The sequence below is a fragment of the Asterias amurensis genome, chromosome 16 (assembly GCF_032118995.1).
Source record: "Asterias amurensis chromosome 16, ASM3211899v1".
Taxonomy (NCBI): domain Eukaryota; kingdom Metazoa; phylum Echinodermata; class Asteroidea; order Forcipulatida; family Asteriidae; genus Asterias; species Asterias amurensis.
The window spans coordinates 4,420,967-4,441,642 of record NC_092663.1 but is presented as its reverse complement, the minus strand read 5'-3'; the positions used below and the strand labels follow the sequence as shown (position 1 = coordinate 4,441,642).

General features: G+C 37.5%; 1 protein-coding gene across 1 annotated transcript in view; it reads right to left on the bottom strand.

The window, feature by feature from the left end:
* Positions 1-20,676, bottom strand: part of LOC139949190 (G-protein coupled receptor 54-like) — a 68,612-nt gene that overhangs the window by 27,108 nt on the left and 20,828 nt on the right. The window contains exon 3 of the mRNA XM_071947586.1: positions 13,629-14,016. Within this exon, the coding sequence (XP_071803687.1) occupies positions 13,629-13,964 (336 nt within the window). The 5' untranslated portion in view covers positions 13,965-14,016. The remainder of the gene's footprint in view (positions 1-13,628; positions 14,017-20,676) is intronic.

Below are 20,676 nucleotides of genomic sequence, written 5' to 3'. Positions count from 1 at the left end.
TGTTCATTGTGGATAGTTTCCTTTTTGCAGCAGTCGCTAGTGAATTTTCTACTGTGTGACAAAATATCATTGTATTGATTTTTTTTTATATGTCAGATTTATCAACATGTTTCAGCGAACCGTATAGGAACACGTTGCCTTGGATCGTTCGAAATGGTCCTTGAAAAGCGTTTGTAACCGTTTGTTAAAAAATGCATAAACATATGATTTGTGTTGCTACATGACACATTTTGGGTCCCGGTAGTCTTGTTACAAGACGCCACTATCTCATACTCGCAATGTAAACGTGATAACCCGACAGAGGGCGCGCTTTTCTTTTTGATTTAATTTCGTTTGAAGACTGTGGCCTTTTTCGAAACCATGGTTTCGGCTTTGGATTCGTCTCAGGCTAGCTTGGCCCCGCGGTTGTTTTGACAATTTGCTCGTGATTTGCGGTACACGTTTAGGGCTTCAGACGGGAGAACGGAGCCTGAAGCTGAATCCAAAGCAGAAACCGTAGTTTCGAAAAGAGCCTATTATGTAGAAATCAAACCAGGAATAGACTTGCGCAAAGCTAGCGGGTGATACGGCGCGCTTACCATGCATGGTATAGCTAAACTGGAAAAACAAATCCATGAGAAGGTCTTGGAACCAAGACTAGGGCCCTTTCCGAAACGACGGCTTCGGCTTTGGAATTAGCTCTGGCTAGCTTGGCCCGTGTTTTTTTTCTTTTTTCTTTTTTTTTTCAATATTGCGCGTCCTATTTGTACGCGCTCATGGCTTCAGACATCTGTGGACATGGGATCTTCAGTTTGAAAATTTCAAGCTATTTCAATCACGAGGAGCTTTGGCATTTCCCTTGGCTGATACCTTGATGCTCACACCATTGGTTCCGAATGGAATAAAAACTGTCCTTCCAGAAGCTTAAAGACACTGGACGCTATTGGTAATTGTCAAAGACCAGTCTTCTCACTTGGTCAATCTCAACATATGCATAAAATAACAAACCTGTGAAAATTTGAGCTCAATTGGTCGTCAAAGTTGCGAGATAATAATGAAAGAAAAGAAAAACCTTGTCACACGAAGTTGTGTGCGTTTTGATGGTTGATTTCGAGGCCTCAAATTCTAAATCTGAGGTCTCGAAATCAAGTTCGTGGAAAATTACCTCTTTCTCGAAAACTATGTCACTTCAGAGGGGGCCGTTTCTAACAATGTTTTATACCATAAACCTCTCCTCATTACTCGTCACCAAGTAAGGTTTTATGCTAACAATTATTTTGAGTAATTACCAATAGTGTCCACTGCCTTTAACCCAATGCTGAGTGATCCTTCAAGCTTCCTCGTTCCCAGGAGATTGTCTCACCATCTCTTTGTGTGACACTGGATCGTGATCGATCCCAAGCGCTTGATCGTACTTTATCTCCTCACCGTGAATCCACTTATTGACTGCTCGAGCACAATCACCAAACTTATCACTTCTGACATTTAAAAAAGGTGTTAATTTCTTATTATCGTCAGATATGAAAATAACTGAGGTATAAACGCTACCCACTTGCCATCATCAAACTATCCGACAGTCCTATTGCCAAAAAGATTATATTTCATAATTCTGTGTCCATAAAAGCTTTATCTGCTTTGAATGATTTGAAAATAGATTGGTATTTTCAGTTGCCTTATTATGAATGTCATACTTTTGAGCTGTATGACAATTACTGATTTTAACAGGGACTAAGTTTGAATGCTGTGGAAATATTCTCAGTTTCACAGGAAGAAGAAATAGTAATCTCGTTTTAAACCACGGGTTGTTTTTATTTCAAGAAGTGAATTATGAAATTACATTATATGGTGCCATATAATTGTTATAAATTTCCGATAACGGAACTTATGATTATCACGGTAGCTCCCGCCAGCCTGAGGAAAATTGCACGCAAGGGTGCTTGCAATATGAACGAGAAACGCCGGGGTTAACCCCCCCCCCCCCTTCCCCAAAAGACAAATATTCTGTTGTGTGTTTTTGTTTTCCCGTTTTCTTTTACTTATTTATCAAACTATAGAATACACCGAATAACACCCCATAACCGTCAACGGGTGATATTTCCTGAAATGTTTTTTTTTAAAGTCACCTGCTGGAAGTGGTGTTTTGTCAAAATAAAGCCTTTGTCACTAAAATGTGTTTTGATGAGTGGAATATGAATAAACAGTCAACTAAGGTTTAAAAAATAACTTTCCATTTTATTAACAAAATTTAAATGTTTGAAGAAACAAAATTATATTTCCGGGTGACTTTAAATGACTTCAGTCGATAAGGAAATTTAGTTCACTTGAAATTAAACAGGTTTGTTTGAAAGAAACAATCATTTTGATAACCATTCGCTGTAATTTTTTAGAAAGATTCGTGAACAGCCATAGAGTGATGAACAGTGTTGTTACATCCATACGTTCGTCACCCATTTAACATCATAATTGTGGAAGATCCGTTGTACAGTCGCTTTTATATTGTTACAGCAAAATTAACATCCCAATCATGACGCCGTCAACGGCAGATGTGTTTCTAGTTTATGTTGATAAACAAACTTTATAGTAATAAACAAACAAATGTTGTTACAGCAAAATCAAGATCCCAATCATGACGTCAAAGTACTGTCATTTTGACAAACGCCGTCAACGGTAGATGTGTTTCTAGTTTATTTTGATAAACAAACTTGAGGTTGGGCCTAATTTTTAAGTCGATAATTACGAAGAATTTCGGAAGTGTATAGATATTATAGGAAAAAACATTTAAATGAAAAACAAACACATAATAAGCAAGTCCCAATAGCAATCCAATTAAATCACGTTTGCTCAAGTAGCTGTTTAGGTCCATGGTAACTTGATTAACCATTTTACACATTTCTTAAGGCTTTTCATTAAACTTAAATTAAAGGAACACGTTGCCATGGATCGGACGAGTTGGTCAAAACAAAAGCGTTTGTAACCGTTTTGTATATAATGCATATGGTTTGAAAGATGTTTTAAAAGTAGAATACAATGATCCACACAAGTTTGCCTCGAAATTGCGTGGTTTTCCTTCTACTGTGCGAACTAACACGGTCGGCCATTTATGGGAGTCAAAATGTTGACCCCCATAAATGGCCGACGTGTTAGTCGACGAGGTAAAAGGAAAACCACGCAATTTTGAGGCATGTTTGTGTGGATCATTGTATTCTACTTTTACAACATCTTTCTACCCATATGCATTTTATAAAAAACGGTTACAAACGCTTTTCAAAAACCAACTCGCCCGATCCAAGGCAACGTGTTCCTTTAAAGGATTGCCAAAAAGACCCTGACAATAATCACCAAACACCGTCATCAAGGCCAAGAATGGTTTGTAAAACTGAAGCTAAAAAACAACTAAATGTTTCTAAAACTAAAGAAATGGTTATTGATTATAGGAAATCACGCCGTCAACCAGAGCCTGTGATCTTGAAAGACAGGGCAGTGGAACGTACAACTTGTTATAAATATCTGGGTATCGTATTTGACAATGAACTGTGTTGGCATGAGCATGTAGATTCCATTGTTAAAAAAAAATGAATTCTCGTATGTTTTGTCTTAGAAAATTAAATTCTTTTCATGTCAATCGTAAAATTTTAGCTACTTTTTACGACACTGTGGTTGCTAGTGTTTGGTCATACTGCTTGGTCTGTTGGGGTGGAAATGTACGTGGGATTGCAAAGGATCGCATAAATAGAATGATAAAAGCAGCAGGAAGGATTCTTAGGGGGTCGCGGCCGCTTGTTGACACAGCATATGGGGATCTGCTGGCTGGCAAGTTAACAATGCTACTGAATGATGCTAACCATCCGCTTCATGATGCGCTTGCCAGTCAGTTGATCCCTAGGTCTGGTCGTATGCGAGTGCCATATTCTGCGACAAACCGGCACCCATCCTCCTTTATCCCTCGTGGAATAACACACCACAATCTCAATTTTAAACGTTAATTATAAATTGTCACCCAGGCTCCAGTAGTTTTCTTCTCAATTTTAAAAATTTATTATAAATTTATCGCCCGGTCTCCGGAATTTTTCTTATCGCTTTTTAGTTTTTTTTTTTCTTGTAATTGTATATAGCCATTGTCTGTTTTGTAATGTTTTTAATGTGTTACTGTTTTTACTGTAAGCGAGCATTTGAATTACCCTTTTTTGGATCTAATAAAGATTATTGTATTGTATTGTATTGTATTGTACAACAACTCTTAAATCAAATTCAAATTGCACACGATGACTGCGAGGCACTACAATGTTGTTAGGCACAAATCTCAATCGCTTTTCTAACACCTCGGGAGTGACATAAAGTAATCATCGAATCAGACATTGTATGGGCATTCTGATTAATTACATGGGTGCTTCACAACACGGGAATGTTTCCCCTTCAATCTTCCAGAAAGAGAAGAGTAATTGTTGCCCAAAGTCCACAAGTCTTAAATTGCGATTGGAATGAATTTGTGTTAAAGGAACTTAACATAATTGCTACAGAAAAACACTCGTTTATAGGATCACAGATTCACATATAAACTACCATGGTCTAATTATGATGATAAAATAATTGGTATAGAAAACCACTCATCTAGGATCGCAGATTCACATATAAACTTACATGGTCAATGATTTTACTTGATATTTTACTTAAAGACAGTGGACACTAATGGTAATTGTCAAAGGTTTATCTCAACATATGCATAAAAAAACAAACCTGTGAAAATTTGAGCTCAATCGGTCGTCGAATTTGCGAGATAATAATGAAAGAAAAAACACCCTTGTCACACGAAGTTGTGCGCTTTCTGATGCTTGATTTCGATACCTCAAATTCTAAACTTGAGGTCTCGAAATCAAATTCGTGGAAAATTACTTCTTACTCAAAAACTACGTCACTTCAGAGGGAGCCGTTTCTCACAATGTTTTATACCATCCATCTCTCCCCATTACTTGTAATCAAGAAAGGTTTTATGATGATAAATTATTTTGAGTAATTACCAATAGTGTACACTGCCTTTAATAAGGTAATCAAGAAAGGTAATGGTGAAAGCCTTCTCTTGAAATATTAATCCATGAAATGCTTTACTTTTTGAAAAAACTTTGAAACAATTATCAATTCTTGACAACGAGAATCACGGATTTATAGTAAACACATGTCAAGACACGGCGAAACGTGCGGAAACAAGGGTGGGTTTTCCCGTTATTTTCTCCCGACCCCGATGACTGATTGAGCCTAAATTTTCACAGGTTTGTTATTTTAGATATAAGTTGTGATACACGAAGTGTGGGCCTTTGGACAATACAGTTTAACGAAGAAGAAGAATGAATTGTGCATCCATGGCTACGGGGAAAAGCCTAACAACCAGAGTGAACACGAACCGCATCTCATTTCAGTTAACAATCTTTGGCACTTATTTACCTAAAAGATTGTAACACCGTCCGGTCTTCTGATCCCTTTCTGACCCCATGAGTCTATGAGAACTCTACTGTTTGGTGCATGGCCATTTTGTATTGCGCGGTCGGAACGAAACTCATTTTCACCCGTTGTCAAAACATTGTGAAGTACACATATCAAGAGATATACTAGTCCTGGGGTGGATTTCACAAAGAGTTTAGGACTAGTCTTATCTCGAGTTAGGACCAGTTACTCGTCCTAACTTAGGACTATCCATGCAATTTGTATATCTCCTAGGACTGGTCCTAAGTTAGGACTAGTCTTAACTCTTTGTGAAATCGATCCCAGGAGCCAAACCCCAAAATTTAGGTAAAGCGTGACATTGAGTACAACTAAGATTTTTTTGCAGAAATATGTTCTTCAAGGTGTCTAGTATGCAATTCCAATGCATGCCCAGCTGGCAGGGTTGAGTATATTTTGTTATTGCAAAAATATTACACATAGATATTAATTCAGACACGTGGTTCATAATATTATTTATTTACTTTTACCTCACTTTGGTGAAATTACGTACTCACTAGGTTACTTTGTTTCTGATCTGACCTTTGGCCCGGTGTAACATTTCGCAACATTTCTATCAATTTATAACAAACGCTCATCAGAATGGCATCTGACCATGGCATCTATATCTCATCGGTGAGGAGCAGTAACAGTTGAATGGTAATTTTGGCTAGAGTTGATGGCATTTGGTTGAGACTAAAAATTTTTATTGAGATAGTTGCATCACTGTATAACTATAGTTAAATATGACACCACAAAACTTTGTTTTAGGTACACACACACCCCAAAAACTGCAAATGGCTTGATGCATTGGCATGGATATTGTTTTACTGAGAAGCAGGACGACTGGTATATTATGAAGGTCAATTATAACAAGATGTTGTCCCCCTTAGAATTTTATTTTATTTTAAGGGTAAACCACTCATGTTGGACTCTTTTTTGTTAGTTTAATCATATTATAAATACATAGAAATGTTGCGCCAAGGTCAAAGGTTAGATCAGAAACAAAGTAACCTATTGATTACATAATTTCACCCAAGTGAGGTAAAATTAAATAAATAGTATTATTAACCACGTGTCTGAATTAATATCTACGTGTAAAATCTGGTTAGTACACACCTGAAAGTATTCCTTGTCGAGAAAACATGTGAAGAGTTTTGTCGTTATCATATAAAACACATTGATGAGCGTTTGTACACAAACATATGGGAAAAGTGATTTTTTTGCAATAACAAAAAATGCTCAACCCTGCCAGATGGGCATGCATCAGATTCTTAAAAGGGACCCCCTGGAAGACTCATTTCAGCAAAAAAATGTTAGATGTACTCAATGTCACGGTTCATGTTCATCAGTTCTCCTGGACTATACAATTTCCTATATGGATGGGATACAAACCACTTCGGATGTTAAAGCCATTATACACTTTCGGTAAACAGTATTGTCCAAGTCCCACACTTCGTGTATCACAACTTCTCTATAAAACAACAAACCTGTGAAAATTTAGGCTCAATCGGTCATCGGAGTCAGGAGAAAATAACGGGAAACCCACTCTTGTTTCCGCGCGTTTCGCTGTGTCATGACATGTGTTTAAAATAAATCCGTAATTCTCGCTAACGAGAATTTATATTGTTTAACCGTTTTCTCAAAAAATAAAGCATTTCATGGACTAATATTTCAAGAGAAGTCTTTCACCATTACCTTCTGTAAACCCTGTAAATTATTTTGTAAATCTGTGAACTTTTTATTATTTTTTTCTGTACCGAAAGGGTCCAATGGCTTTAAGCGCAATGCATGTGTCAATAGACTCTTCATAACAACTGTCGTTGGGTTTGCTAGATTTGAACACCATATCGAATTAACCTGGTGTTATTTAGTTGAGGTCATAGGGGACCGGAGGTAGAAAAAGGGGATGAAACATTGCCCTGTGTGCAAATGGCTGTGACGTACATGCAGTTGTTACACTAACAAATGTATGTTTGTCTTCTGCTAAAACTTTACCACCATGGATCAGACTATAGCTTCCAAAATCAATAAAGGCTTTTCTGTGCAAAGTGGGCTACTGTTTGCTAAGACAGTTTCATTGAACATGACTTCATTTTAGATGGGATTGTTAAACAGAATGATATTTTTAGTATGAACTTCAATAATGGTTTGCGGTAACACCATGTGTGTATCTACTTGCCAGGTAGAGTTTTTTCTTTAGAGAACTGTCTTTCTCTATTCTACTACCCCCCCCCCCCCCGAATCAGTAATATAAAACATTGTGAGAATAAAAATAGTTTTTGAGAAAGAAGTAATTTCTTATTTAAATAATATTTGAATTTCATTCGAGACCACAGATAAAGTCTCGAAATCAAGCATCAAGCACACAACTCGTGTGGCAAATGTTAAGATACACCAAGTGAGAAGGCTGGTCTTTGACAATTAACAAAGGTGTCCAGTGCCTTTTAACTGACTTCATCGCGTGCGACTACGACGGCCTTGTTCATCGTGGGAGATCAGCTAAGATTTAATGAAACACTCAAACAAAATAACGGCAGTTAATTAAGATTGAACTACCATGTATAACATTGTATTACACTGATTGTCCTCTATAGGTGTTTAATTTATCTTTGCGAGAACAGTTAGACTCGATCATTAGTGTTTCAACTCACAGTCTCGAAGGCAGAACTGATCATTATTTAATCAGTGGTCTTAACAGTGTTTAAACCGAAATGCTGCAGGCGTCCTTTAGGTGTACACGATACCTCCAATTTCCTGCCTCTGATAATTTGTCTTGCACTGGCTGCCTACTTCAAACATCATATAATGTCAGAACCAATAATGAAATCACTAAAAAAGCTAACCCCAAGGCTAAAACTGTAAGTCTTGACAGATGCAACGTGTGCCTCCTTGCGTACGTGTCTTGAGCCAGATCGAGGACTTTTTTTTTACCTTGCAAAGATCAGACTAACTGGGAGCAATGACACATAATCCTGCTTAGCAATCCGCTTAACAGTGTGCTTATCATGTATACACAATGTGCTTATCATGCAGTCGTTAACAATTCCAGCAACCGTATATTATTTCTTGTGTATAACTGTGTATTTATTATTATTTTATTTATACATAATGTAATATTGCAGGATATGCGGATCAGGTTCAATCGTTTCTGTTTTAGCAAGTTTTTGTTTGTCGGAAAAAAATATACGAGATACATCGATAACAAAGCAACTGCAGCAGCATTAGAACAACAGCAACAGCAGCAGCAACTACAACAAGAACTACATCAACCACTGCAACACAACAAAAACCGCAGCAGCAACAAGAAGAACTACATCAACCACTGCAACACAACAAAAACCGCAGCAGCAACAAGAAGAACTACATCAACCACTGCAACACAACAAAAACCGCAGCAGCAACAAGAAGAACTACATCAACCACTGCAACACAACAAAAACCGCAGCAGCAACAAGAAGAACTACATCAACCACTGCAACACAACAAAAACCGCAGCAGCAGTAGTAGCATCACTGTATATTAAACAAATATTGACTGCTTCGAGTGCTATGGTTAAAACTATGGGTGCGTTCGTTTAGCTTCCCCGGGTCGACCCCGGTGTGTGTCGGGTTTTTTTTCCAGGATGAACGTGTGCACATAATTACCAACGTTTGTCCTGGAAAAAAACCCGCCACACACCGGGGTCGACCCAGGGAAGCTAAACGAACGCACCCTATGACTCCCGAGGTGATCGGCGGAGCGTTCTATTTTTCCGAGGCGAAATAATATTGCACGCATAAAAGCAGTCAATATTTGTTTTATAACACCCCAAACGATTCTAAATACTGTACTATTAAGTTACAGACCTTAATGCTACAATCCACGGACGACGCGAATGCAGATTGCAACGGACGTCTGGGTACTGCACGCCGTGTGATAGTCTTCGAACTAGCGCACGGCAAACCGATGCACTATCACACGGCAGTCGTCTATAGCAAAACTAAGACATGTTATGTGACGCGCTCTAAACCAATGAACAGGCAGAATATTTGTAAGGGATGTTATAAAACAACATAACAACAACAACAACAACAACAACATACACAAAAACAACACCAATAGCATCAACGACTGTTGCAGCAGCAGCAACAGCAACAACAATAGCAGAAGCAAAAACAACAACACACTAACAACGAAAGTCAATAAAAACAAGCTAGTTCGGTGTACTTCAAAATAATTACAGGAAGCTAATGATAACTTTAAATATCAGTTCTTCAAAAATATTTCACGACTTCCAAGATGAAGAAAGTGACGACGCTGCAAATAAAACCCAGCTACTTCATTCGGTTGCCGGGGTATCGAAATAAAATGTATGCTTTGTTGAATGAGGTAATATTTTAATATACTCGTGTTAAAATTAAATACATATTTAGAAAACACAATATAAATCCGTCATTACCCTTTAACTAGTTGGCGCAAAGCTCCCATTAATATCCCTCTTAGTTTTTTAAATATTAATGACTTATTTCCCGTAGGTAAGGCACCTACGTGCTCCAATGTTATTGTACGGGATGATTAAATTGACTAGACGTACCACCCCACAAGGTGACTCCCCTACCGTTGCACCGCGCCTGCGGACGGCGTCGTGTTCTACGCATCACTACAACATTCTATTTAGCTAAGCGTAAAGCGCATTACTGAAATCTCATGGGGGAAGCGCTGGGCAATGAGGAGGCTGGCAGGCGAGGTCTCCAGTTACAATCATCGGGAATAATTGTCCAAATTACGGGCATAAAGTGTTTCTGAAGATTAATCTTTTCTTGGCCGTTGGTTGTAATCAAAGTGGTACGCGAGATTAAGCACGATGTATTTCCTCGAAATAAAACAGATTTCAACACCTTCTTAAAGACTCTGGACACTATTGGTAGTTGTCAAAAACCAGTCTTCTCACTTGGTGTATCTCAACATATGCATGAAATATCCAACTTGTACAATTTTTAGCTCAATTGGTTGTCGAAGTTGCGAGATAATAATGAAAGAAAAAAAAACCTTGTCACACGAAGTTCCGTGTCTTTAGATGGTTGTCTTTAGATGGTCTTTAGATAGTTGATTTCGAGACCTCAAACTCTAAATCTGAGGTCTCGAAATCAAATTCGTGGAAAATTACTTCGTTCTCGAAAACTATGTCACTTCAGAGGGAGCTGTTTCTCACAATGTTTTATACCATCATCCTCTCCCCATTACTTGTTACAAAGTAAGGTTTTATGCTAATAATTATTTTGAGTGACTACCAAAAGTGTCCACTGCCTTTAATCCACTCCCTTTAATCCACTCTTTACACAAATTCTGTTTCGACATGATTAAGTAAATCAATCAATTAATCAACCAATCAATCATTTTGGTATATCATTTACCAAATCAATGATGGAATTGAATGTTTTTTACAACACCGTATACACGTAATATTTAAATTAAACTTATGTTAATTCGAAGCTCTGTCTGCAGCTAACAAAGCGAGTCTTAGCACCAGACAGTATTCAAATCTACATAGCAAATGTTTTTTGAGAGTGTTAAAATGCAGTGGACACTATCGGTAATTACTCAAAATAATGATTAGCATAAAACCTTACTTGGTAATTAGTAATGGAGAGTTGTTGATAGTAGAAAACAATGTGAGAAACGGCTGCCCTGAAGTAACGTAGTTTTCGCGAAAGAAGTAATTTTCCACGAGTTTGATTTCGAGACTTCAGATTTAGAACTTGAGGTCTCGAAATCAACCATCTAAACGCACACAACTTCGTGTGACAAGGGTGTTTTCTCTTTCATTATTATCTCGCAACTTCGATGACCGATTGAGCTCAAATTTTCAACGGGTAATTATTTTATGCATTTGTTGAAATACACCAACTGTTAAGGCTAGTCTTTGACAATTACCAAAAGTGTCCACTGTCTTGAAGTTATCCACGCAAGAACAATCCAAGAAACAAAGAAACCGACTTCTTTCGTCCATTATGGGGTCCTTAGAATATGAGTCAAATGTTCATCAAAACAATGCTCACAGAGCTTTACATTATTCGTTATTAACGCAAGGAAAATCAAAGTAAATGAAGAACTTACTTATTTGTCAATTACGGGGTACTTCAACATATGAATCAACTGAAGTAGAAGAAAATAGAAGTCCACTTTGAGCAATAAGTATCTTTTCTAGTAATTGAGATGTTTCTGACTGATCTCTGTTTACCGACTTTCCAGCTAAGAAAGACAGAACGGCTACAAATGAACTGTGTTGTGTGGGGTATTTTGTTTACTATTGTATCTTTAACTGTTAGCTGAACGGTAAGTATTGCTAGTCAGCTGAAACTACTTTTCTTTTTACACTACACTGAAGTTTTTTTTTCTCTGATCATGGTGACTTGTGATTAAAAAAGTCATTACACGAGACATTATCCAAATCTCAATCATAAAAGGCATTTGAAAAGCAGCAAGAAAGTATCACATGAGTGTTACGAGCACGCATGCAGGAACTCTTCAAGAAAATCACTAAATGACTTCTTTCGTCCATTACGGGTCCTTCAAAAATATGAAATATGAATCAACTGAAGTAGAAGTAAGTCTACTGAGCAGAAAGTAATTTGTCTGCAGTTCACCACTGTTTCTGCTTGATTACTTTTACCCTTGTTTCAGCTATTAGAAATACAGAATAGAACGGTTACTAAATTAACCATTTTTATCCAAAAAAGAAATTCTGCCATGGCATCAACTGTCGTAATGGACGTTATAGCTATCGGTACAGTTCCTCTCTTTTCACCCACTTAAATTATTTTTGTCTTACACTACTGAAGTTACTTTTGTTCTGTGTTATTTAAGTGGTAACTTGTGACTAAGCAAATCATTGCACCAGACATTACTTCAATATTTATACTCGCTAGGCATGGTACCAAACATTATTCAAATCTAACCTGCAAATGGCTTTTGAAATAAATCAAGACATACGTCATTCACGCAAGGACAATCAAAAGAAAATATCAAAGTGACTTCGTTCGTCCATCGTGGATCCTTAAACAATATGAATCGCTGTGTTTAAAAAAAAAGGCTATCATATTTGCGTGAGTGAATAACGCAAGGAGAATCCAAGAAACGAAGAACTGACTTCTTTCGTCCATTATGGAGTCCTTCAAAAAATATGAATCAACTGAAGTAGAAGCAAGTCCATCTGAGCAGATAAATAATTGTTTCTAGTAGACTGAGGTTTCTGATTGATCTGTTTCACCCTCGTTTCACAGAACGACTACTAATAGCACCATTCATCATTGGTTGGTTGCTGAGGTATTTTTCTTTTTATTTTATCATCACTGTGACTGGATAAACACTATAAGTGGCGGTGACGTTCGCTAAGAACACGTCGCTGATGGGTGATAAAGCGATGTATGGACATCTTTTAAACTGACAATTTCCCAGGAAAAAATAGTTTTTGTTGGTACATCAGCGCTAATCTATTACAGAACATTACAGAATTTGTAAGAAAAAAAATCTCGTCAACGGTCACAGATTTACAAAAAACTTACACCGTCTAATGATTATGAAATATTTCTGCCTGAAATGTCATATTTTGATGAGATATAAATAACTATCCTGCGTGGAGTCTATCACTCAATGAGCGTTGTATTCATTTTGTTTTTTAACCGATGTCATGCTATCGGTTTTTCACTATTTTCTCGTGACACAGATGTCCGATCGATCTTAAATTTCTACAGGTCTGTCAGTTTTTGTATATGCTGGATTACAAAAGGCGTACACTGGCAGCAAATGTTTTGTTAGCAAAAACTATTTCTGTGACGTGCCTTTAACATAAGTATCACAGTAAATGCGTCTTTTAATACATCGGCGCTAATCTATATTAATTGTTACTTGGTGTCAAAGGTCAAGGTATTGACACAATAGACCTGATGCATTGACGTCATCCAGCCGCCATCTTAGAGCCGCATAGATTGGCCAATGAACAACCTCCTTTTTACCGCTCGGTAAGGGCGCCCTATTGAAATGACGTCATGTGATTAAGTTCTATATTGTAAGAGGAAAACGTATCGACTATCGGTCACCAAAATTCGATTTGCATTTCGGATTTGCAAAAAGTATGGAGCGGTGCATGAGACAAAATAAGATAAAATGTAAAAAAAAGAAGAAGATATATTTACCTGCATCATGTAGAAGACAAACTTGCACATGAAGCGACCAAACAGCCAACTCGGCGTTGCATAAATCGACGCAGTAAAAGGTGCGCAGAACACCAGGAAGAATATGTCAGTTATGGCAAGATTCACAATGTAATAGTTGGTAACCGTCTTCAGATGTCCCTGGCACACGATGACGTAGACGACGATCGAGTTACCAACCAATCCAACCAGGGTTATAATGCCGATTAAGGCGGGAACCAGTTTGGTATACACACTGGCTCCCCCGTCATCCATTGAAGCTTCTGTAACATTCGGGATAGCAGTGGTTACGTTGAGAAGGCCGTCTTGAGTCGACATTTTTGAATATTTGCGTCGAGGAACAAAATAACATGAAGCCTAAGATCACTAGCTGTAATTAAACAAAAAAGAGGCATCGTCATCAGAAAATCACACTTTGACTAATTTCAAAAATCTCTTACATGGATATTACCGACGCCACAAACTGACACAACGTCACAACATTAAAACATGGCGTTAATAAAAGGTAAGCACTTTTTAAAATCCCATCTTCAAAGTTTCATGGTATTTTCACCTCGCTCTCACAGTGAAGACAACACTGCTACAAAGTTGTGATTTGGACTGCTTGTGAAAGTTAAGCAATAAGCAATGAGGTTAGACAGGTTTTTTGTTTGTCGTGAAATCGCAAACATACACTTGCCATTATTTTTCAGTTCGTGAAAAATAGGTCAATAGATCATTAATAATAATAATTGTGGCTCCTTCTAGCGCACGTGTCCGTCACCCAGTGACGCTCCTGGCGCCCCGACATACCACCGGTGGACATACAGTATTTCCTGCCAGATGTGGGACTTCGTTTGAACTATGAGATATTATTCTGATAGCACCATGTAATGCTTTACAAGGTGCTGTGGCGCAATGTGCTGCCGATCGGACCAGGAACACCGGGGCGAACCCCTTCTTTTTTCGATAAGTGCACTGGGTTCTTTACATGGGATCAACGGCTTAACGTCTCACCCGAAGGACGAAGCAATGGTTAAGACCAAACTATTGCAGTAATCAAGACGTATACAGTCTTAAAAACGTGAACCAAAACAGTTAACGCCTCTCTAGACAACAACATCGTTAATGACAACAAAAAAGACAAAGCTTGACAGCAATAACAATTCCAATTAAAACAGCATCATCAAACAAGAAGCAACAACATTTCTTCGTCCGACTGTAACTAATACTGGGGAGATTTAGCTGTACGTTACGCGAGCAAAACGTGTACGCGAATGTCAGAAAGTGGTGCCGTTTCTATGTGACGTCACCACTTTGGGCTTATTGCATGATCACGTATGACGTCTGCACTTACGTACCTGACGTGGAAAGTGGTAACTTCACGTCAAAACGTGATATTTTTACCGCAAAATTTTTTCACGTGTATGCTTGCGTAACATGCAGCTAAACCTACTGTAATAAATACAACCAGTTTGAATGCATTTCTATTACGACCAACACATATCTGAATATAAGGCATTGTCAGCTCAAGCTACCGTGTAAGGCCACTCCTTTTAAAAAATCAAATATAATTTCCTCCTGAAATTTTAACGGGATAAACCTTCAAAACCACATTTAGTAACCTTTTGAATTACAGCTTTAGCAAACCACAAGGTCGAGTAATAATACACGCCCCCGTTTAATAACTACGCAATTGATACCCCACCCTAAGCAAGTGATCCGAACGCCTAGTCTCTAACAATACCTGAACGTGGTGTCTCCACTACAATCGTTGAAATAAGAACAAAGAATCAAAAGTACGACACAAACAAAATTTTATTATATTTCATTCTAACCCCAGGTGAAAGATAAACTAACACCATTATGTTGCACGCCTCAAGAAATATGGGTCGTAATCCTGAAAACATCCAAAAAGGGGCAGAGATGCGGTTACAAACATCAGAGTTGATACCACTTTTAAATATTGTGTAAGGTGAATGCAACACTGAATCTTTTAAAGGTTATTTATAAGTTTTCTCGGTCAATCTCGGCAAATGAGCAGCCAATTTATCCACCAAGCTATTCTATTCCGCGCGAAATCGAATACTATTGCAAAGGGTAATTTGATTTCGTTTCATGATTAGTCAAATGTAATGTTGCGTCATTCGATTTAACAAATAATCATTCAGTTTAACAAATTCATCAAAGCAGCATTCAAATTCGCTTCTTGAGGCGTGTGTGTCACAAAAAGGAATGTCCATATGCTAAATGGGAGACTTTGGAACGCTAGGTGGCAGCAGACTAACCATGTAAATTTCCATTGTTAACTAAGGCCGTGTCCGAAACGATGACTTTGGCTACAGCTACGTCTAGATCAGAGCGTCTACCAGTGTTTAAGAATGGCAGACGCGCGCGCCCTAGCCGTAGCTGTAGCCGAAGTCGCCAATTCGGACACGGCCTAAGGCCGTGTCCGAAACGGCGACTTCGGCTACAGCTACGGCTAGATCGCGCGCGTCTGCCTATTCTTCTATTCGCGCTGATCTAGCCGTAGCTATAGCCAAAGTCACCAATTCGGACACGGCCGTAGTTCTGAGCATGCACACATTACCGAGATCAATGGATTTTACCTGGTAAGTTTGCTGCCACCAAGCGTCCCAAAAGTCTCCCATTGAACAGAGTGCTAAATGAAAGGAATTTGACTCGACTCTAAAGCGAAATTAAATGGCCGAATTCTGAATTTGAAACGCAACTGGAGAGGCAAAACAGCTTTGATTCGAACGCATGGAAATGAAATTGGCTGCTCATTTACCGAATTTGACAGAGAAAACCTATATTAATATACATGATACAATGGATGAATAAACATGGTGAACCTATTGCGCCGCATTATGTAGTATTTAAAGACATTGGACACTATTGGTAATTGTCAAAGACCAGTCTTCACAGTTGGTGTATCTTACTATACGAATATAATAACAAACCTGTAAAAATTTGAGCTCAATCGGTCATCGAACTTGCGAGATAATAATGAAAGAAAAAAAAAACCTTGTCACACGAAGTTGTGTGCGTTTAGATGGTTGATTTCGAGACCTCAAGTTCTAAATCGGAGGTCTCGAAATCAAATTCGTGGAAAGATACTTCTTTCTCGAAAACTATGGCACTTCAGAGGGAGCCGTTTCTCACAATGTTTTATACTACCAACCTCTCCCCATTACTCGTAATCAAGAAAGGTTTTATAATTATTTTGAGTAATGACCAATAGTGTCCACTGCCATACACGCCGAAAAACACAGCCTTGACATTTGGTAGCGCTTATAAGAGTACGGTCATTTAGAACATCATTTAATATAAAACCTTGAAATTGTACTCTCAGATAATTTAAATACCCTTAAAAATAAAATCGAGAATATAAAACGTAGCGGAGGTCTCATGAGGGAAGCAGTTTCCATGTCACATGCATATAACACACATCAGTTGGTGATTTTTTTTTTTTTTTTGATTTTCTTTTTCATTTTGATATTTTGCTACTTTGATGGCAAAACAGAATAGATATGACAGGAAATGAACGTCACTTCCCAATGAAATCAATCTATGCGATGTTCCCCGAATCACAACTCTATGCGGTTGAAAATATTTTGGAATGGTAAACACGCAAGCTGTTTTTGACGCCGCGTGGAGGTTAGCGTTCCCCTACAGACAAGACGGGTGCTAAGGATGTTACAGTTTTGATTCCTGTACGAGTCCCCACACACATCACTTCAAAGAAAACAAACAACAGAGTAATGTAATACGTCGATGTGGCTATCAGCGTAGGTTTTTGACGGCTTTGTGTAAAAATACATTTCCTGAGATGAATTCACTATCGTAAAAACAATAATGATATAATATAGCCGGATAGAAAAACAACTTAAAGCTTGCCGGTTTTTAAACATGAAATGACAAGTTGTTACAGATGTTTCACCATCAACTGACGTGGACATGTTGATGAGTGGTGGACCGCATTATAACATGCGGTCGCAGCCTTTCAGTGAGTGATGAAAATGATGACTCGTTGAACCATTGTTCATAATTTATTGCCCAGTTTTCTCTATACTGCCCTCTGGGGTCTCATCTGTTCAACATTCACTTGTTTTGAAACTCTGTAATTCAATTGGGAAAAGAACAGGAATCAATAGACCTTATGCACATGACGTCATTTCAGTACGGCGCCCCCGCATTGAGGTCAAAAGGAGGTTGTTCATTGGCCAATCTAAGTGCGTTTCGATTGTTTCGTCACCGTTTGACCTCAAAGATGGTGGCTGGATGACGTCAATGCATAAGGTATATAGACCTTTATCATGCTGCCTCCATCTTGGTCATGTTCCTTGTATCGAATAACAATAATAAATGCTAATTGGTAAATAGGAACCAGACTATGTTGACTTCCAGCCTCGGTTTTGTTACATTGATATCAATAGGGAAAGTTCAAGATGGCTGCACCGTGATGAGGGTCTATTGCTTCAGCAGAGAGATATCTCAATACTTATTTCTAAACAAACCAATTTGCAAGTTTATTTTAAACCCTCTTGTTTTATATCTTATTTTAATCTGTGAATTTGTTTTTACTCTCAGTATATTTTTAAAGGAAAGGTACACGTTTGGTAATTACTCAAAACAAATATTAACTTCAAAATTGACTTGGTAATGGGCATTGGAGAGCTGTTGATAGTATAAAACATTGTGAGAAACGGCTCCCACTGAAGTGGCATAGATTTTGAGAAAGAAGTAATTTCTCACTAAAATAACAAAATACTTCTAGCCAAAAGTCTTTAATTCCTATCTGAAAGCACACAACTTCGTCCAACAAGGTTTTTTTTTCTTTCATCATTTTCTCGCAACTTCATTACCAATTGAGCTCAAATCACTCAAAAAGATGCAAACTTCAATCTGAAAGAGTGGACGACCACTCGAAAAAAAGTGCAAAACGGGATAGCGTTTGGATGATGCTGATTCACGAACACAAAATTCACTAAAATGTTTACTTATTAGCATCATTGATTTTATACTATTATAATAACAATACAGCGCACAGGGTAAAAAGGCGAATTTCAGAAAAAAAAAACTTTGTTAAACAAAGTTTTTTTTTTCTGGATTCTATCATTTGACGCCCTTGCTTTTATTTTCAATTTATTATTTTAATTTTAATTTATTGTTTTATTTTCAATGTGTTTAAAGACAGTGGACACTATCGGCAATTGTCAAAGACCAGTCTTCTCAATTGGTGTATCTCAACAAATGCATAAAATAACAAACCTGTGAAAATTTTAGCTCGATTGGACGTCGGAGATGCGAGATAACTATGAAAAAAAACACCATTGTCACACCAAGTTATGTGCAACCGCTGAGATGGTTTATTTCGAGACCTCCAATTCTAAACTTGAGGTCTCAAAATCAAATTCGTGGAAAATTACCTATTTCTCGAAAACTACGTCACTTCAGAGGGAGCCGTTTCTCACAATGTTTTATACCATCAACCTCTCCCCATTACTCGTCACCAAGTAAGGTTTTATGCTAATAATAATGTTGAGTAATTACCACTGCCTTTAATCTTGCTTAGGGATAGTTCCCTTAATCAAATATTTGGGAGTGGTTATCAACAAACAATAACCATGCCAAAAGAACTAATGATGCGCCTGTAACAGACGACGTTCTGTCAGCATTATGTTATCAATAATACATCCACAGCATACTGTCAGCATAGCCTATATATGTTATTAATAATTCAACCATAACGTATGAAAATAAATAATTTATAACCAGGCTGGCTGAATAACCCTGGAGGGAAAAAGAAGCGACGCAAGGTACGCATCCCTTGTCTAGACGAACACGAGTGCTAAATTTAACCACAGGGCACCTGAAAGACTTATTTGATGTTGTCAAAATGCTTAAACTCACACCGTTTCAAAATTACAATAATGACATTAAAAAGAAATAGAAGTAGGTCATTTGAGTTCGGTTACAGTCCGAACTTAACCTATAACAATATGTAAGGTTTCAGTGATTAGACTTTCAACTCAGAAAGAAAAACATAACTGAAAACGGTTCATTGATGTTGTCAAAATGCTTAAATCCACATCGTTTCAAAATACAATAAAGCAATAAAAAAGAAGTAGGTCATTTGAGTTCGGTTACACTCCGAACTCGACTATGTAAAGTTCACAGTGAATAGTTTTTTAGCTCAGAAAGAAAAACATAATTGAAAATGCTTCATGAATGTTGTCTCTATGCTTATTAAACTTAAACCGTAAAAAAAAATCCGGTAAAAATATGCAATAAAATATACACTAGAAGTAGGTTTATTAGAGTTCGGTTACACCGACCTCAAGCTTTTCAAGTAATGAATAGATTTTGAGCCAAGAACGAAAAAAAAAGTCAACTAAAAACGCTTCATTGATGGTATCGAAATACTTAAATCCACACCGTTGCAAAACACAATAAAATGCCATAAAAGACGGAAGAATTGGGTCGTTTGAGTTCGGTTACATCCGAACTCACACTAAAACAGTATTGTGAATAGATTTTTAGAACTCAAAACGAAAAAAATATCACTGTTTGTTTGGGATGAGTTACTTCACTTCTATTCACTGGTTATCGATCACGAAGACCAAATAAGGTGGTTCATTGTTGCAAGAACAATTTACTTCTTCAGTTTGTTTTTTAAAGAGACTGGAATGGAAACAGTGTTATTTAAGATGTCCGAATGCTATTTTGTAGTGTACTTTGAAAACAAAATTGTGAATATTTTATTGTTCGGCGCATTTGAACAAAATTATATTGGAATTATTTTGCGCTACATAAATGAATAAAATATTATTTTATTAATTTATGAAACTTTGCATGGTGGTATCGCGATATAGTGAGGTTTGCAATACAGCATGTTACTGCTAATCTCTAAAAATGAGTTTGGGTGGTTCTGAAAAGAACCGTTGGTTTCAACTCATCATTATTATTATTACCCCGAACAAAACGATTTGCAAAGCTAAAACCAAACCGAATAACCAAAGTGAACTTGGAAAATTGGCGACAGACA